General features: G+C 49.0%; 1 protein-coding gene across 2 annotated transcripts in view; it reads left to right on the top strand.

Annotated features, from left to right (window-relative positions):
- Nucleotides 1–6,790: 6,790 nt before the first annotated feature.
- LOC140408433 (alpha-1,3-mannosyl-glycoprotein 4-beta-N-acetylglucosaminyltransferase B-like) overlaps nucleotides 6,791–13,747 on the top strand; it is a 446,701-nt gene continuing 439,744 nt past the window's right edge. For both annotated transcript variants that reach the window (XM_072495615.1, XM_072495614.1), the window contains exon 1: nucleotides 6,791–7,243. In XM_072495615.1, coding sequence (XP_072351716.1) covers nucleotides 7,153–7,243 — 91 coding nt within the window. In that variant the 5' untranslated portion in view covers nucleotides 6,791–7,152. The remainder of the gene's footprint in view (nucleotides 7,244–13,747) is intronic.

The raw sequence follows: 13,747 nt of genomic DNA, 5'->3' as shown, positions 1-13,747 counted from the left end.
CTTTATTATTGTCACAAGTAGGCTTACATCTACACCGCAATGAAGTTACTGTGAAAATCCCCTAGTTGCCACATTCCGGCTCATGTGCGGGTACACCGAGGGAGAATTCAGAATGTCCAATTCACCTAACAGGCACATCTTTTGGGCTTGCCGGACCTGCTGCCCCTGACCGTGGCAGAGAAGAGGACCCTGGACGTGGAAGAAGGCCTGCATGAAAAGTAGGTCACCAGGGGATGGAGTTCGGCTGCAGGCGAGGAAGTGAAACCTGCTGAGTTACGGTTCCCCATGACACGTGTGTAAAACCCCCCAACACCACCCTCACCCCCAACACCACCCTCACACCCAACACCACCCTCACCCCCACCACCCCCACTCCCCAACCGGCCCGTGGTCTAATTATGCATCTTGTCTTGTCTCTTGCAGGACCTGCTGGAGATGGGGCGGGTCCATCTGGTGTCCCCACCCCCAGCCAGTGCCACAGCCAGAGCCTCCCTCCCACCCCCCCACCCCCACCGCCGATTGAGCCAAGCACTGACAATGAGCGACGCTCGGACGGCAGCCTTTGGCCCGAGATGCAGGACACACCCGGGCTCGAGCCTGAGGATGACACCGATTTCCCGTCACAGCTGTCTCCAACACCCTCCACCATCCCAGAGACACTTGCCTCCGTTGGGCACTTTAGTCAAGAGGCACCAGGGGCATTGGTGCGCACCAGCAGCTGATCCGGTACATCACGTGGAGGTAGGAACTCCCAAGGGGGCGGAAGGTTGGAGGGCAGACCAATCCCAGGAACTATCTGCCGTCTAGACGGATTTCAGGCTTCTGGAACAGACAGTCCCATTGATTGTAGAGATGCAGCTGCAGAGCCAGGGACTATATGAGGGGTCGTCGGCGAGTCCAACTGTCTGCAGGGCAGGAGGTGCTGCCGACCATGCGTGGCACCCAGGCCAACATCGATGGTGTCGTCTGCGGTGAAAGCATTGGGGGTGACGGTTTTGGCTATGGACCAGCATGTCCAAGGCCTGGAGCATTCTGTGCAGGCCCTGGCCGAGGCATGGGACAGGGTTGTTACCTCACAGGCAACCATGTGCCAGAGCCAATTGGAATTTGTAGTGGCGCTTCTGGCGTGGCCCAGTAACAGCAGCCCATGGCTGGGGACGACAGTGGCATTGCCCAGGCGGGCCTCCAGGACTGGCAGTGTCAGGTGGTGAGGTAGCCTCAGGGGATAGCTCCGCTCACACCCCTGTCCAACGGAGTAGCCCAGGGGCCATCAGGTGATAGGGCCCGTGCTCGTGACTCCTGCTGGGGAGGTGCTTGAATGCCACAACACCTCGGACTACCCCACTCCTGTCCCTGGCGCGTCTAGTGGACAGCGGGCAGAACAAGGCAGCACCACGCCAATTGGGACACCCGAGCAGCAGCCGGGCCCATCCAGGCCCGGTCGCCCCAGAAGACGGCCGCCAGTGGGGAGCCAGGTCACAGGATGGGAATCACAGCAGGTCGCCTTCACTCCTGCTGTACAATCTGGGGATCCACCAAGACGTAGTGTTAGGGCCCGTAAGGCCAGAAGGTTCGACACCAGTTAAGTTGGCACAGGGTCAGGGCACAGTTTAGTGATAGGTGCTGGGGCACAAATCTGTACATACGTTGTCACATTAAACACCTGTTCACGTTGTTTACAGCCTGTCTTGGTGCACTGTCAGATGGGTATGAGGAGTGGTCTGGGCTGGCCAGAGAGGGGTTGGGGGGGGGCGGGGGAGGAAATGGGCAGATGTTGTGGGCGGCCTGGGCTCTCCTCCCACCGGCCATCCCCACCACCGGCACCCCAGGGATCCGATGGGACTGTGTGATGGAATGGCCAGCTCGCATGCAGGGATCACCCAGGTGGACGGTGGAAAGTGCTACCGTGGGCATGAGTCAAACATTGTCAAATGATGGATACAGCAGAGCTCATCCCAGAGCGGGTTGTCATCATCCTCCATCCTATAGACAAGTGTTACTGCCAACCCAGGGCACGCACCCAGTATTGTGGGAGGTATGTATCACAGAGGGGGTACAGTCGGGTGAGGGGAGGGGAGAGGATGGGTGTGGAATGTGGTGTCCATGTCCCTGGCCAGTGTCCCCCTTGCCCCTAATCAGTGAACCTGGAGGCGATCAGGGCGTCCCCTGACCATTGGTCCTTGCACACATGTCGCATGGCCTCCCGTGCCTGCCTCGGCCCCATGTCCTGCCCATCCTCACCTCCCCCGCATCCTCCTCATTGGAGGGGGCCTGGTGTTCATCCTCATCCTCCAACATGTCGCCTCTCTGCTGCGCGATGTTGTCGAAGACGCAGCAGGCCACCACGATGCATCTCGAACATTTCAAGAATCGTCAAGTGTGCCAGGATGAAGGCATCATGCACACTGCCTGGGTATCGGGCGCAGACGTACATGATGTGCAGCTCATGGTCACATAGGAGCTGCACGTTCAGTTTTGATTTGTGTAGCGCAGCCTGTCATCTGCAGGTTCCAGTAGGGGAACATGCTTCCTGTCGATCACCCCCTGGACCCGGGGCACGTCGGCAATGGTGGAGAACCCAGCTGCCCAGGCATCCTGGTAGGCTCTGTCCATATTGAAATGGACGTATTGAGCCGCCTGAGCATATAAAGCCCCAGGTCCCCACTTGGCGCCTGGAAGGACCCCTGGTGTAGAGGTTCAGAGCGACCATCACCTTGATGGCGATGGGGCGTTGGTGTCCTCCCCCTTTCACCCATGGCGACAGGTGTGCCATGATTTGGCAGATATGTTGCACTGTAGCATGGGGGGCACGGTAGCACAATGTTTAGCACAGCTGCTTCATAGCTCCAGGGTCCCAGGTTCGATTCCCGGCTTGGGTCACTGTCTGTGCGGAGTCTGCACGTTCTCCCCGTGTCTGCGTGGGTTTCCACCGGATGCTCTGGTTTCCTCCCACAGTCCAAAGATGTGCAGGTTAGGTGGATTGGCCATGCTAAATTGCCCTTAGGTTAGGTGGGGTTACTGGATTACGGGGATAGGGTGGAGGTGTAGGATTAGGTAGGATGCTCTTTCCAAGAGCCGGTGTAGACTCGATGGGCCGAGTGGCCTCCTTCTGCACTGTAAATGCAATGAAAAATTGTCTCCCTGCTCAGTCGGAGTCTTCGGCAGCTTGCCCTGTCCAGCAGGGCCTCGAATGACAGACGCTGCCTGTACACGCGAGGCCTCATGTGGTGCCTCCGTGGCATCCCCTCCTCCTCGGCCTGTTGGACAACTGGCTCGCCATCCTGGATGGCTTCCTCCTTTCCCTCTGTGGCACGATGCGATGCTGCAAGCTCCATTGCTACAGCTTCCTCCTCCTCCTCGAGCAGCGCCAGCTCGTATAGCCGCAGGGCAACCCCAGGGAGCAGCATCAAATCACACAAAATGGCCAGATTTTTTAAAGAAAAGCTAGCAGAGTATTTAACGTTCTTTGTGAGCTCGTTTTGCCAGTACAATTCTGCATTGGTAGAACTTGTGAATTTGAGAGGAATAAAAGCTTCCGGCTTGTTGCATATGCAGACTAAGTGAATGCACTAATAAAGTTTTAACTCTGATGTTCTGGATTTTTTTTCTTGTGTACAACATGAGGAAGTATTGCGCTGTGAGCTTTTAATTCACTGATAACTAGAACAATTGTGCTGAATTCCATGCCTGAACATTGTACAGAATGTCATTGCACCTATTGGATCCCATCCCCAGATATAATTGACTTTCATTTTTCTCTTTGACTAGGAGGAAGCCCACCATTCCAATTTTCATTGTCTGTAGGGGGTGAAAGGCTGACATGTTAGCATGATGTCCCGGGTTGGCACTGCAGACTCTGCCCTGCAGGCACCCACCCATCTCCGCGCCCCTGACCCCGTCGGTGCCTGGCACCGTGGGGCCCTCTGGCCCTGGCGCCCATCCCTGATGCCAGGGATACCATTGGCTGGCACTGCCCTTGCCAGCAGTACTCTTTGCGGCCCTCACCTGCACTCCCCCCCCCATAGAGTCTACAGTGGACGTTGCCCTGGGTGGGCCACCTGATGCCCCACCGGCGGCTGGCGGCCAGGTGGGGGGACAGGGGCACCCATAGGGCCGGTGTCACTCTGCAGAACCATTGGCCAAGGTGGGTGGGTGGTCAGTGGAATGCACAGCAAGATGGCTGCCGTGCAGGCCGCGGCAATGGCGGTCCATGCCTGGACACCACCCCAGTCCTGTGGGGCAACCAGGGAGGGGTCACCCCAGCCACTCGGCCTGTTCCCTCGTCAACATCCCTCTGGCTCTGGCAGGGCCCCCAACCAGTCCGGCCAGTTTCCAGCCCAGCAGCATAGTCTCCTCTCTGTGCTCTACCTCCTCTCTCTCCCTCATCTGCCTCGACACCGGTTTCACGATTTTTAGAAGCACAAGTGAACCGCGCCGTCGGGAATGTGACCCATCGGAGGCGGAGAATCGCAGAGGCCCCGGAGAATACTGTGTAAGGCCCCCTAATGATATGCAAGCAGTGTTTACTGTACACGTGTTCTGGACCGCATTGACGCTGCTGTCGACGTGACGGAGAATTGCCGTCAAATCAGCGCCCGCCGTGATTTTGCCGTTGGAACCTATTCTCCGCCCAATCACCTTTCCTGATTTTGACATCAACCAACGGAGAATCCCGCCCATGAGTTCACAAACTGCTTACCTGAATCATCTACTAAGCTGCATTCCTAACACCTTGATTCTACATTCTTACCAGCAATGTCTTCTCTGTTGCCGTTTTAGACAAGTAACTAGGGAGGGGTAATTACTGAGTATTAATTGTAGCCTATATTTAATTAAATAGCTTTAAATTCTTCTTGGGTATGTAAAGCCCACATAAACTCCCTGGGGATTAAATCAATTCCTTCTCACTTCACCTACTGCAAACATTGCACTGCAGGAAGAGACCACGAGGTGGAGTCGAAATTCCTTTTATACATGTGAGTACATTCATTGTACATTTTTAGAAACTTATATGGTCCAAATGGTTTAGATCCTCCTTCGACCAAAACACCGAGCAGTTGAAGGTGTGTAAGTGCCATTGTTTGTGTGGGAACAGAGGTACATAAGAAAAGTTATTTCCTAAATATTAATTGTGCTATATTTAATTGTATAAATTATTAATTACTACTTCCACAACATCCTGTAAACCAGTTCTTGTATTTGTTGAAAATGCTGGCACATCAGAATTACAAATCAAAAAATGGGCAAAACACATAATATCAGTTATGAAAATCTTAAAGACAATAATGGAAGGTTAGGCTTTGGATTTCTACAGTTACAGGCTGCAGAGCACTCTTACTCTAAGCTTTCTCTTGACATGATTGTCATTGTTGTGAGGAAAGGGACTGAAAGCAAGAATAACAACAGGTAGAGGGCAGAACAACGGAAACACACAGAAAGGAACAACATCTGAGGAAGTCAAAGGAGCTACACCTGGTGGGGGCATACATAGGGAGTAAACTCTAATGTACACACAAAGACACACACACACACATATACGCACACATACATATGGGGAGAAACATGGCTCAAACCCTGCAAACACACACACAAAGAAACACCTGGCACGCACACACATGGAATAAACCCTGACACAGATGCACACGCACACAGGGAGAAATGCCTGAGAGACACACACGGAATAAAACCTGACACACATATACACAGGGACAAATACCTGAGAGTCACACATGGGATAAACCTCGACACACAGACACACACAGGGACAAACACCTGAGAGAAGACACACATGGGATAAAACCCGACACACACACACATGGAATAAAACCTGACACAGAGGAGACAGTAACATAGAACAGTACAGCACAGTACAGGCCCTTCAGCCCATGATGTTGTATTGCCACTGGACTGGTGAACCAGAGACCGGTTCAAATCCCACCACTGCAGATGGTGAAATTTGAATTTGATAAAAATCTATTAAAAGTCTAAGATTGTCGTAGAAACCCATCTGGTTCACTAATGTCCTTTAGGGAAGGAAATCTGCCATCCTTACCTGGTCTAGCCTACATGTGACTTCAGATCAACAGTAACATGCTTAACTCTTAACTGCCGCCCCCCCGCCCCCCCCCCCCCCCGCCCCCCCCCCCCCAAGGGCAATTAGTGAGGAACAATAAATGCTGGCACAGCCTGCTACATCCATGTCCCATGAACGAATAAAAACGAATTAAAAGACACACACAGGTACAAATACCTAAGACACGTTCAGGGAATACACCCTGACAGACAGACACACACACAGCTGGGGCAACACATGTGAGACCCACAGATAGAAATGAAATGAAAATGAAAATCGCTTACTGTCACAAGTAGGCTTCAAATGAAGTTACTGTGGAAAGCCCCTAGTCGCCACATTCCGGCGCCTGTTGGTGGAGGCTGGTACGGGAATTGAACCATGCTGCTGGCCTGCCTTGGTCTGCTTTCAAAGCCATCGATGTAGCCCTGTGCTAAACCAGCCCCTGCAGCAGCACCCTGGAGACAGGGAACACCTGAGACACGCACACGGGGATCGATACTGGAGTGACACAGAGCGGGTAATGACCAAAATCGAAAGGTGAGAAAATGAAACAAAATAAAGGAAGTGCATGCGTGCGTGAGGTTTGTGTGTGTGAGGGAGAATCTCCTTCAGCGAGAAGAGGAAGGGAGGGTAGCGGCGGTGAGGGCGGAGACTGGCGGGGCTGACAGACACTTGAGGAACTGTGACAATGGTGTGAGCCGAGCGAGTGATCTGTGCTGTGTGTCACTCTACCGAACAGAAGCTCCAATAAAGAGCCCAGCTGCCGGGGAGGAAAGAGATGGAGAAATGGTCGAGAAACTCCCAGAAGAAGTAGCGTGGAGAGGAATCAAAAAGGGAAAACTGGGATTAACGATTTTTAAAAAAAGCTGGGTACAGAAGATACGAGAAGGGGAAAATAGAAAACATTGAGAACTGCCCCGGTTGCATCCTGTCACCGCGGACAACACTGTGTGTGAGGAGGGAGGAGAGAGGGAGGGACAGTGCCTACCTGGACTATCTCTCAGAGGCTGCCCTCCACCCCCAGTCCAGACAGCACAGCCAGCTAGATACCTGTCCGCTTTGTATGGTTCTGACATGAAATGAAGCTCAGGAATGGAAGTGTTTTAACAGTGCTGACCCTGGGGGCATTTCTTTCCGTGTCCTGGTTCGCATCCCGGCTGAATCTGAAAGGTATGTGAGGCATTTGTTTCTCTGTCTCTCCCTCTCTGGGTACAGGGGGAATAGGCGGCTGCTTTCAAACTGCACCTACACCAGTTTGTTGGGGACCACTTTTTCACAGAAAGGATTCGCAGACTGGGTTCATTTCAAAATGTTGAGTTTTAAATGTCAAAAAGAACAGCAGGGACATTTACGCGAACGGCATTTATTCCTCCCCAAACCTGTAACAATAATGCTAAACAACGGACACCTCTGTCCATTGCACTGGGAAGCCTCTGACCCTAGCAGCTGGACCCCGGTGTTTTGGCAGGTGTGTGTGTGTGAGTTCAGCAAAGAGACAGAAACACAGACAGACGAGCAGGTTCAGCAAGTCAAGGCCGTTTTTTAAACAGAGCTATGAAGCCAACACTCAAAAGAAGAATGAATAGTTACTGTTTTACATTCATTGGGAGATTACTCACTAATCCGGAGGGCAAAACAAATAGTATTTAGTAGTAGCAGTTTTTGAATTTTTAAAAACAAGTTATACCCGTTGAACTAAGCCCGATAACTCGTTCTGTGTGTTCTGCCTTTTCTGTGTGCTGGGAAGTAGCTTAACTGTCCTCATCCAGTTTCATTTCAGTGCTGGGGATGCAATGCTACACTGTTGTATAGTTAAATACTGGACCTCCAGTTGGACTGCTTATGGCATTGACTCAGAATGCTCTGCTTCGGGCACAAGCAAGGGAAGAGCTGCCTTTTGCAGGTGCGAGAGAGAGAGAGAGAACAGTACTGAGCCGATGAACGTGTGATTTACTGTCGGTCGTTATATAAAAAATGCAGCAGTATTTAGAATTGCTTTGTGCAGATTGAAAGAGTGCATTTACTTTTTTGTTAGAGAGCCCGCGGAGGAAACCTCCGCCCAGATTTTCAGAGGGATTGATTGGCTATGCAATGTACTGCTGCGATGCTATTATGTGTCTCGTTACAAAGTCACGGCAGTTTTATTTTGAAGTCACGATATCTGTAGCGTGGTTCCGGATTTTGTACACACGGCTTTGACCTCAGGTTAACTGTGAAATACGCCACTGCTTTGAAATGAGACACATTTCGGGTAGATTTCTCTCCATTCCACCTGGGTGCTAATGTGGCAGGGTAAAGCCTGCATCCTTAAACCCCCGCCTCGTTTAAAGGGGGGGGGGTGCAACTTGTGAAGGACAAATAAGCATTTATTTTGTGTTGCTAACTCTAACTGGAGAACTGCATGTGAAAAGCACAGAGAGTGAAAATAGTTCAACTTGAGAACAACCAAGTTGACATTCAAGATGATGTCTATCCAGACAGAGTGCAATCTCAGCCCAGCAAATGCGTGATGCCTTCCTTGTCTTTACCAAGTGAAACTCATCCAGGTCCCACTAAATCGACTGTCCCACTGATGTATTCTGGCCCTTGCTCCAAGACCACTGGAGCCCTTTTCAAAGCAGGTTCCACAACTGACTGGAAATGACTCTCGATAGCAGGTTACCCAACCCAAGAGTGGCCTGAACAAGATTTTTTTAAATGGGAAAGGAATTCTACAGATAATGCTGGGGTTTTCACTCACCAAGGATCGTTCCCATCTTTGGGCTGTATCATTCCCAGGAATGCGACCTGGAATTCGCTCTATGTTGGGCTACATTTGGAAAGATCCGCCAGCAAGAACAGCAATAAGAGCTATATATGTATATATATATAGAGAGAGAGGGAGAAGGGAAAATTCCAGAATTATTCTGATGGAAAGGTCATCAATCTGAGAACATTGAACTTTGAAGCCAAAAGAGAAAATGCTGGAAAATCTCAGCAGATCTGGCAGCATCTGTAGGGAGAGAAAAGAGCTAACATTTCGAGTCCAGATGACCCTTTGTTAAAGGTCCCATAGCTTTGACAAAGGGTCATCTGAACTCGAAACGTTAGCTCTTTTCTCTCCCTACAGATGCTGCCAGACCTGCTGAGATTTCCCAGCATTTTCTCTTTTGGCTTCAGATTCCTGCATCCGCAGTAATTTGCTTTTAACATTGAACTTTGGGCTGGATTCTCCACCCATCGACGCCAAAATCGCATTCGGCACCGAGAATCCAGTTTCACGCATGGAATCAAGACTGGCGCCGGTTCCACGCTTCTCCGGCCCCCGGGCATCCACCACCGGAGGGCATTGGCAGAGGCCCGACCCACTATTCTCCGTCCCTGACCAGCCAAAGACCCGACGGCGTATTTCTAATATGGTCCTGCCGTTCGGGAGAGTGTAGCTCAGTGGGCTAGACAGCTGGTTTGTGATGCAGAACAAGGCCAGCAGCGCGGGTTCAATTCCCGTACCAGCTGAGAATTTTGAATTCTCCCTCTGTGTACCCGAACAGGCGCTGGAATGTGGCAACTAGGGGCTTTTCACAGTAACTTCATCGCAGTGTTAATGTAAGCCTACTTGTGACAATAAAAAGGTTATTTATTTATTTATTAAACATGCTGGAAGGTAAACTTACATTTCTATGTCCAAACAATTCTGTCTACGTTCCTGTGAAACTAAGGAGGAAGATGAATGTCCCCTTGGCCGTCCTACTACCAAGTGCCTGCGTCTCATCCGTCCCCCCGTATATATATATCTGTCTGTATGGGTGTCTGGTTCCTCCTGCTGGCAGGAGGTCATAACTGTCCCTACATGTATTGGTCAGTGGCTATGTACACTGGTGCTGTTATATATAAATGTATATATATTGGTGGAACCATGTACAGTTATACATAGGTATCCCTATGCGCATGTCACCACACCGGCTGTATGTTGTTTGAGGAGGGTGGGGGGAGTCAGGGTATTGGTTGTATTGGAGAGGTGAAGACTGGTGAGTGGAAAAGCTTGTAGGCATTGTGGTAGGAGGGGTAGTGAGGGTGCGGGGGAGGAGGATGGTTGGGGGCAGGAGGAAGCACCTCTGGCCCACATTAAGGAGTTCTTCTGAGGGACCCAATTGCTGCAGCTACCAAGTTTCCTGGAGTATAGGAAACCAACTGGCAACAGTGAAACCTGCAAAACACGTTCAATTTAAGGCTAGAACATATTTGAAATTTCAACACACTTCTAGAGAACGAGTTGACTGCTTGACCCTTGTCCAGTCTGAATAAAACCCAGATGTTCCAAAGCCAACTTTCTGAGATCCTTCATTTTTTGGCTATTTAACAACCCTCCGCACCGAGTCCCACTTGTCCACCCACTTACCATGTTAAACTTTCCCCCTGATGTGCATCTGCTTTGTATTGCCATCAGGACGCCTTGCTGACAACTAGCTAAAGGAAACAGATCTTTGTACAAAGAGGAATCATGTTTACAAACAGCCTATTCACAGTAGCACAGTGGGTAGCACTGTTGCGTCACAGTGCCAGGGTGCCAGGTTTGATTTTCACTTGGGTCACTATCTGTGCGAAGTCTGCATGTTCTCCCCGTGTCTGTGTGGGTTTCCTCTGGATGCACCAGTTTCCTCCCACAAGTCCCGAAAGACGTGCTTGTTAGGTGAATTGGACATTCTGAATTCTCCCTCAGTGTACCCGAACAGGTGCCGGAATGTGGCGACTAGGGGATTTTCACAATAGCTTCATTGCAGTGTTTCTGTAAGCCCACTTGTGAAAAATAAAGATTATTTTTATTATTAGTTCAGGTATTATGAAAAATTCTGTGAATGGCCAGAATTGGAAATTTCAGGGATTGAGTCATGGATTTTTACAGCACAGAAAGAGGCCATTCGGTCCATCATGTCTGTACCAGCCATCAAACACCTATCTATTCTAATCCCATTGGGAACATAGACATAGAATTTACAGTGCAGAAGGAGGCCATTTGGCCCATCGAGTCCACATCGGAAAGACCAACCCAACTAAGCCCACACCTTCATCCTATCCCCACAACCAGTAACCCCACTTAGCCTTTTTGAACAGTATGGACAATTTAGTATGACTAATCCACCTAATCTGCACATCTTTGGAGTGTGGGAGGAAACCGGAGCACCCGGAGGAAACCCACGCACACACGGGGAGAACGTGCAGACTCCGCACAGACAGTGACCCACCGGGGAATCGAACCTGGGACCCTGGCGCTGTGAAGCAACAGTGCTACCCACTGTGCTACCGTGCTGCCCCCATGGATGAGTTATTCCTAATTGAAAGGGTAGTGACATTTAATCAAATTGAAATTACACCGAAGAACCCCATCCTTTCCTTGGAAATTCATCCCTTAAATTTAAATAAACTGTGTGTAATCTAATTAATTCTGTGGTTTATTTTACTTTCATCATTTTATTCAAGATTTTGAACTAAATTTTATATTGAGCTTTAAGTCTAACACAGAGACAGCTATGGGTCTTGTAGTACCCATTTGCTAGGCGCTATGCGGCCAGGCCAATGAAGGCTCGAAGATGAGAGGCGGAAGTAAGAAGTATGTGTTTTCACTATCTGCAACTTGTGAGTCTGGGGAGATTATGGAATGTGGGAGAAGTGTGAAGAGAGAAGTGGTATGCTAATGTCCTTATCAGGGTGCCCACGACTTCAGTGATTTGCTGTCCCATGTTTGCCAACACTATCTCCTCTCTTGGGTGTTAAAAGATACAGGCATGGTTATCCTTCTCCAGTTCTTTCTTCCTACCTCCTGTTGTGTGCCAGCTCACCTTCAAGTTTGAGGAAAGTGTGATATTGCATGCTGTGCAATATGTTTGGATCACCATTTGTCAGTGTTTGTAAACTGAATTTTGGATATGAGACTTGGAACTGTGCTAAGTGTATGAAGTGATTTGATAGAGATGTTGATAGGTGGGCAATGGGGATGTAGCGGGCCCTGGATGAGGTTAGTTGGTAGGATATGCCATTTGAAGATTGAACTCACTTATCTTTATTAAAGGCTAACTACCACCAGCCAAACGTCATATTGGGCCCCTGAAAATGGGTGATGGGTGTAACTGGCCAAGCTTCCTGGATGCAACAAGCATGTCAAGCAGCAGGCAACACCAATGGCCCAGGACATTGTTGCAGGTGGTCCTCTGAAGTGTATCCTAGACCTAACCACCTTCAGCTGCTTTATCAACAACCATCCTTTAAAAATAAGGTTAGAAGTGTGGATGTTTGTTGATGATTGCATAGTGTTCTGTGCTATGTGCAACTCCTCAGAAGCAGTCCATGCCCACATGCAGCAAGACCTGGAGAACACTCAAGCTTGGCAGGTAACATTCATGCTGCCAAGCACCAGGCAATGACTGTCTGCAACAAAAGAGAATCAAACTGTCTCCCTTTGACATTCTGCAGTATTACCATTGCTAAATCTTCCACTATCAACATCTCGGTGCGTGAGCATTAACCAGAAATGTAACTGGAGCAACTGGGTCAAAATCTTAGAGCTTCTTTCCTAACACCACTGTGGCAGTACCTACATGAGTCAGACTCTAGTGATTCAAGAAGGTGGCTCACCACCACCTTCCAAGAGCAATTAGGGATGGACAGCAAATGCTCATTTGGCCAGTGATCCTCACATTCAGTGAAAGAATGGAAAAAATATAAATGCTGTGGCTACAAGGGCAAGTTTGAATTCTGCGTAAACTCATCTCTTGACTTCAGCATCCACCAGGCACAAATCAAGAGCGCCATAGAATACCTGGATGAGTACAGCTCCAAGAACACTCAGGTAGCCTAACACTATCCACGACAAAGCAACCTGCTTTATCGACATGCATCAATAACCTTAAACATTTACATTTACTCCCTCCATCATGTGCCGACACCACATGAACTGCAGCAATTCAGAAAGAATGTTCACCACCACCTTCTAAAGGACAATTGTGGATGAGTAATAAACACTGGCCTTGTCTGCACACTCACATATGAAGAACAAATAAAAAAAAGAATGCGCCATTTGCAACGCAGTGGCCAGTTCCACATTCATTGCAAAACTTGGTCCTCTTGCCTGTTTTTGGGGCTATCTAACTTAACCCCCACCAGACAGATAGCTATTTATCAATGAATTGAAGAAAACTAGGAGAGCCCAGGACACCTTTTATGTTTTCTAGGGGAGCTCATTAATGGCATAAGAATTTTATTCACCAAGGCACGCTACAGATAATTTGTACCTAATGTTTTATTTCAGTTCATAGTTTGCAGGAGCAAGTTTCTACATTGCATGTAAAAACAAGGGATCCACTTACAGCCTGAGTCATACCTGATCTTTATAAACTTAAAACATTATTTGCAGCCTTGTTGGCTTGTTTTGTTTTGTGTAAATATATAAATGCCTCAATAAAATATTTTTCAAAAAAAACCTTACAACATGAACATGCTTACTTCTTTTAAAGAGTTGGAATTCAGGTAACTTGACACAATCTTGTATATTTATTTCCCTATAATTAGTATAGATGTTGTGAAGTACATTTTTTTGCTTTTTGCCAAATTTAAGCTCATAGAGTAATAATTCTGAGAAGCAAATGTGGTGCAATGATGTAACTGTTCATTCTCCACTGTACCATAAAATTAAGGGATTCT

This window comes from Scyliorhinus torazame, chromosome 3 (assembly GCF_047496885.1).
Source record: "Scyliorhinus torazame isolate Kashiwa2021f chromosome 3, sScyTor2.1, whole genome shotgun sequence".
NCBI lineage: Eukaryota > Metazoa > Chordata > Chondrichthyes > Carcharhiniformes > Scyliorhinidae > Scyliorhinus > Scyliorhinus torazame.
This window is presented reverse-complemented; position numbering and strand designations above follow the sequence as displayed.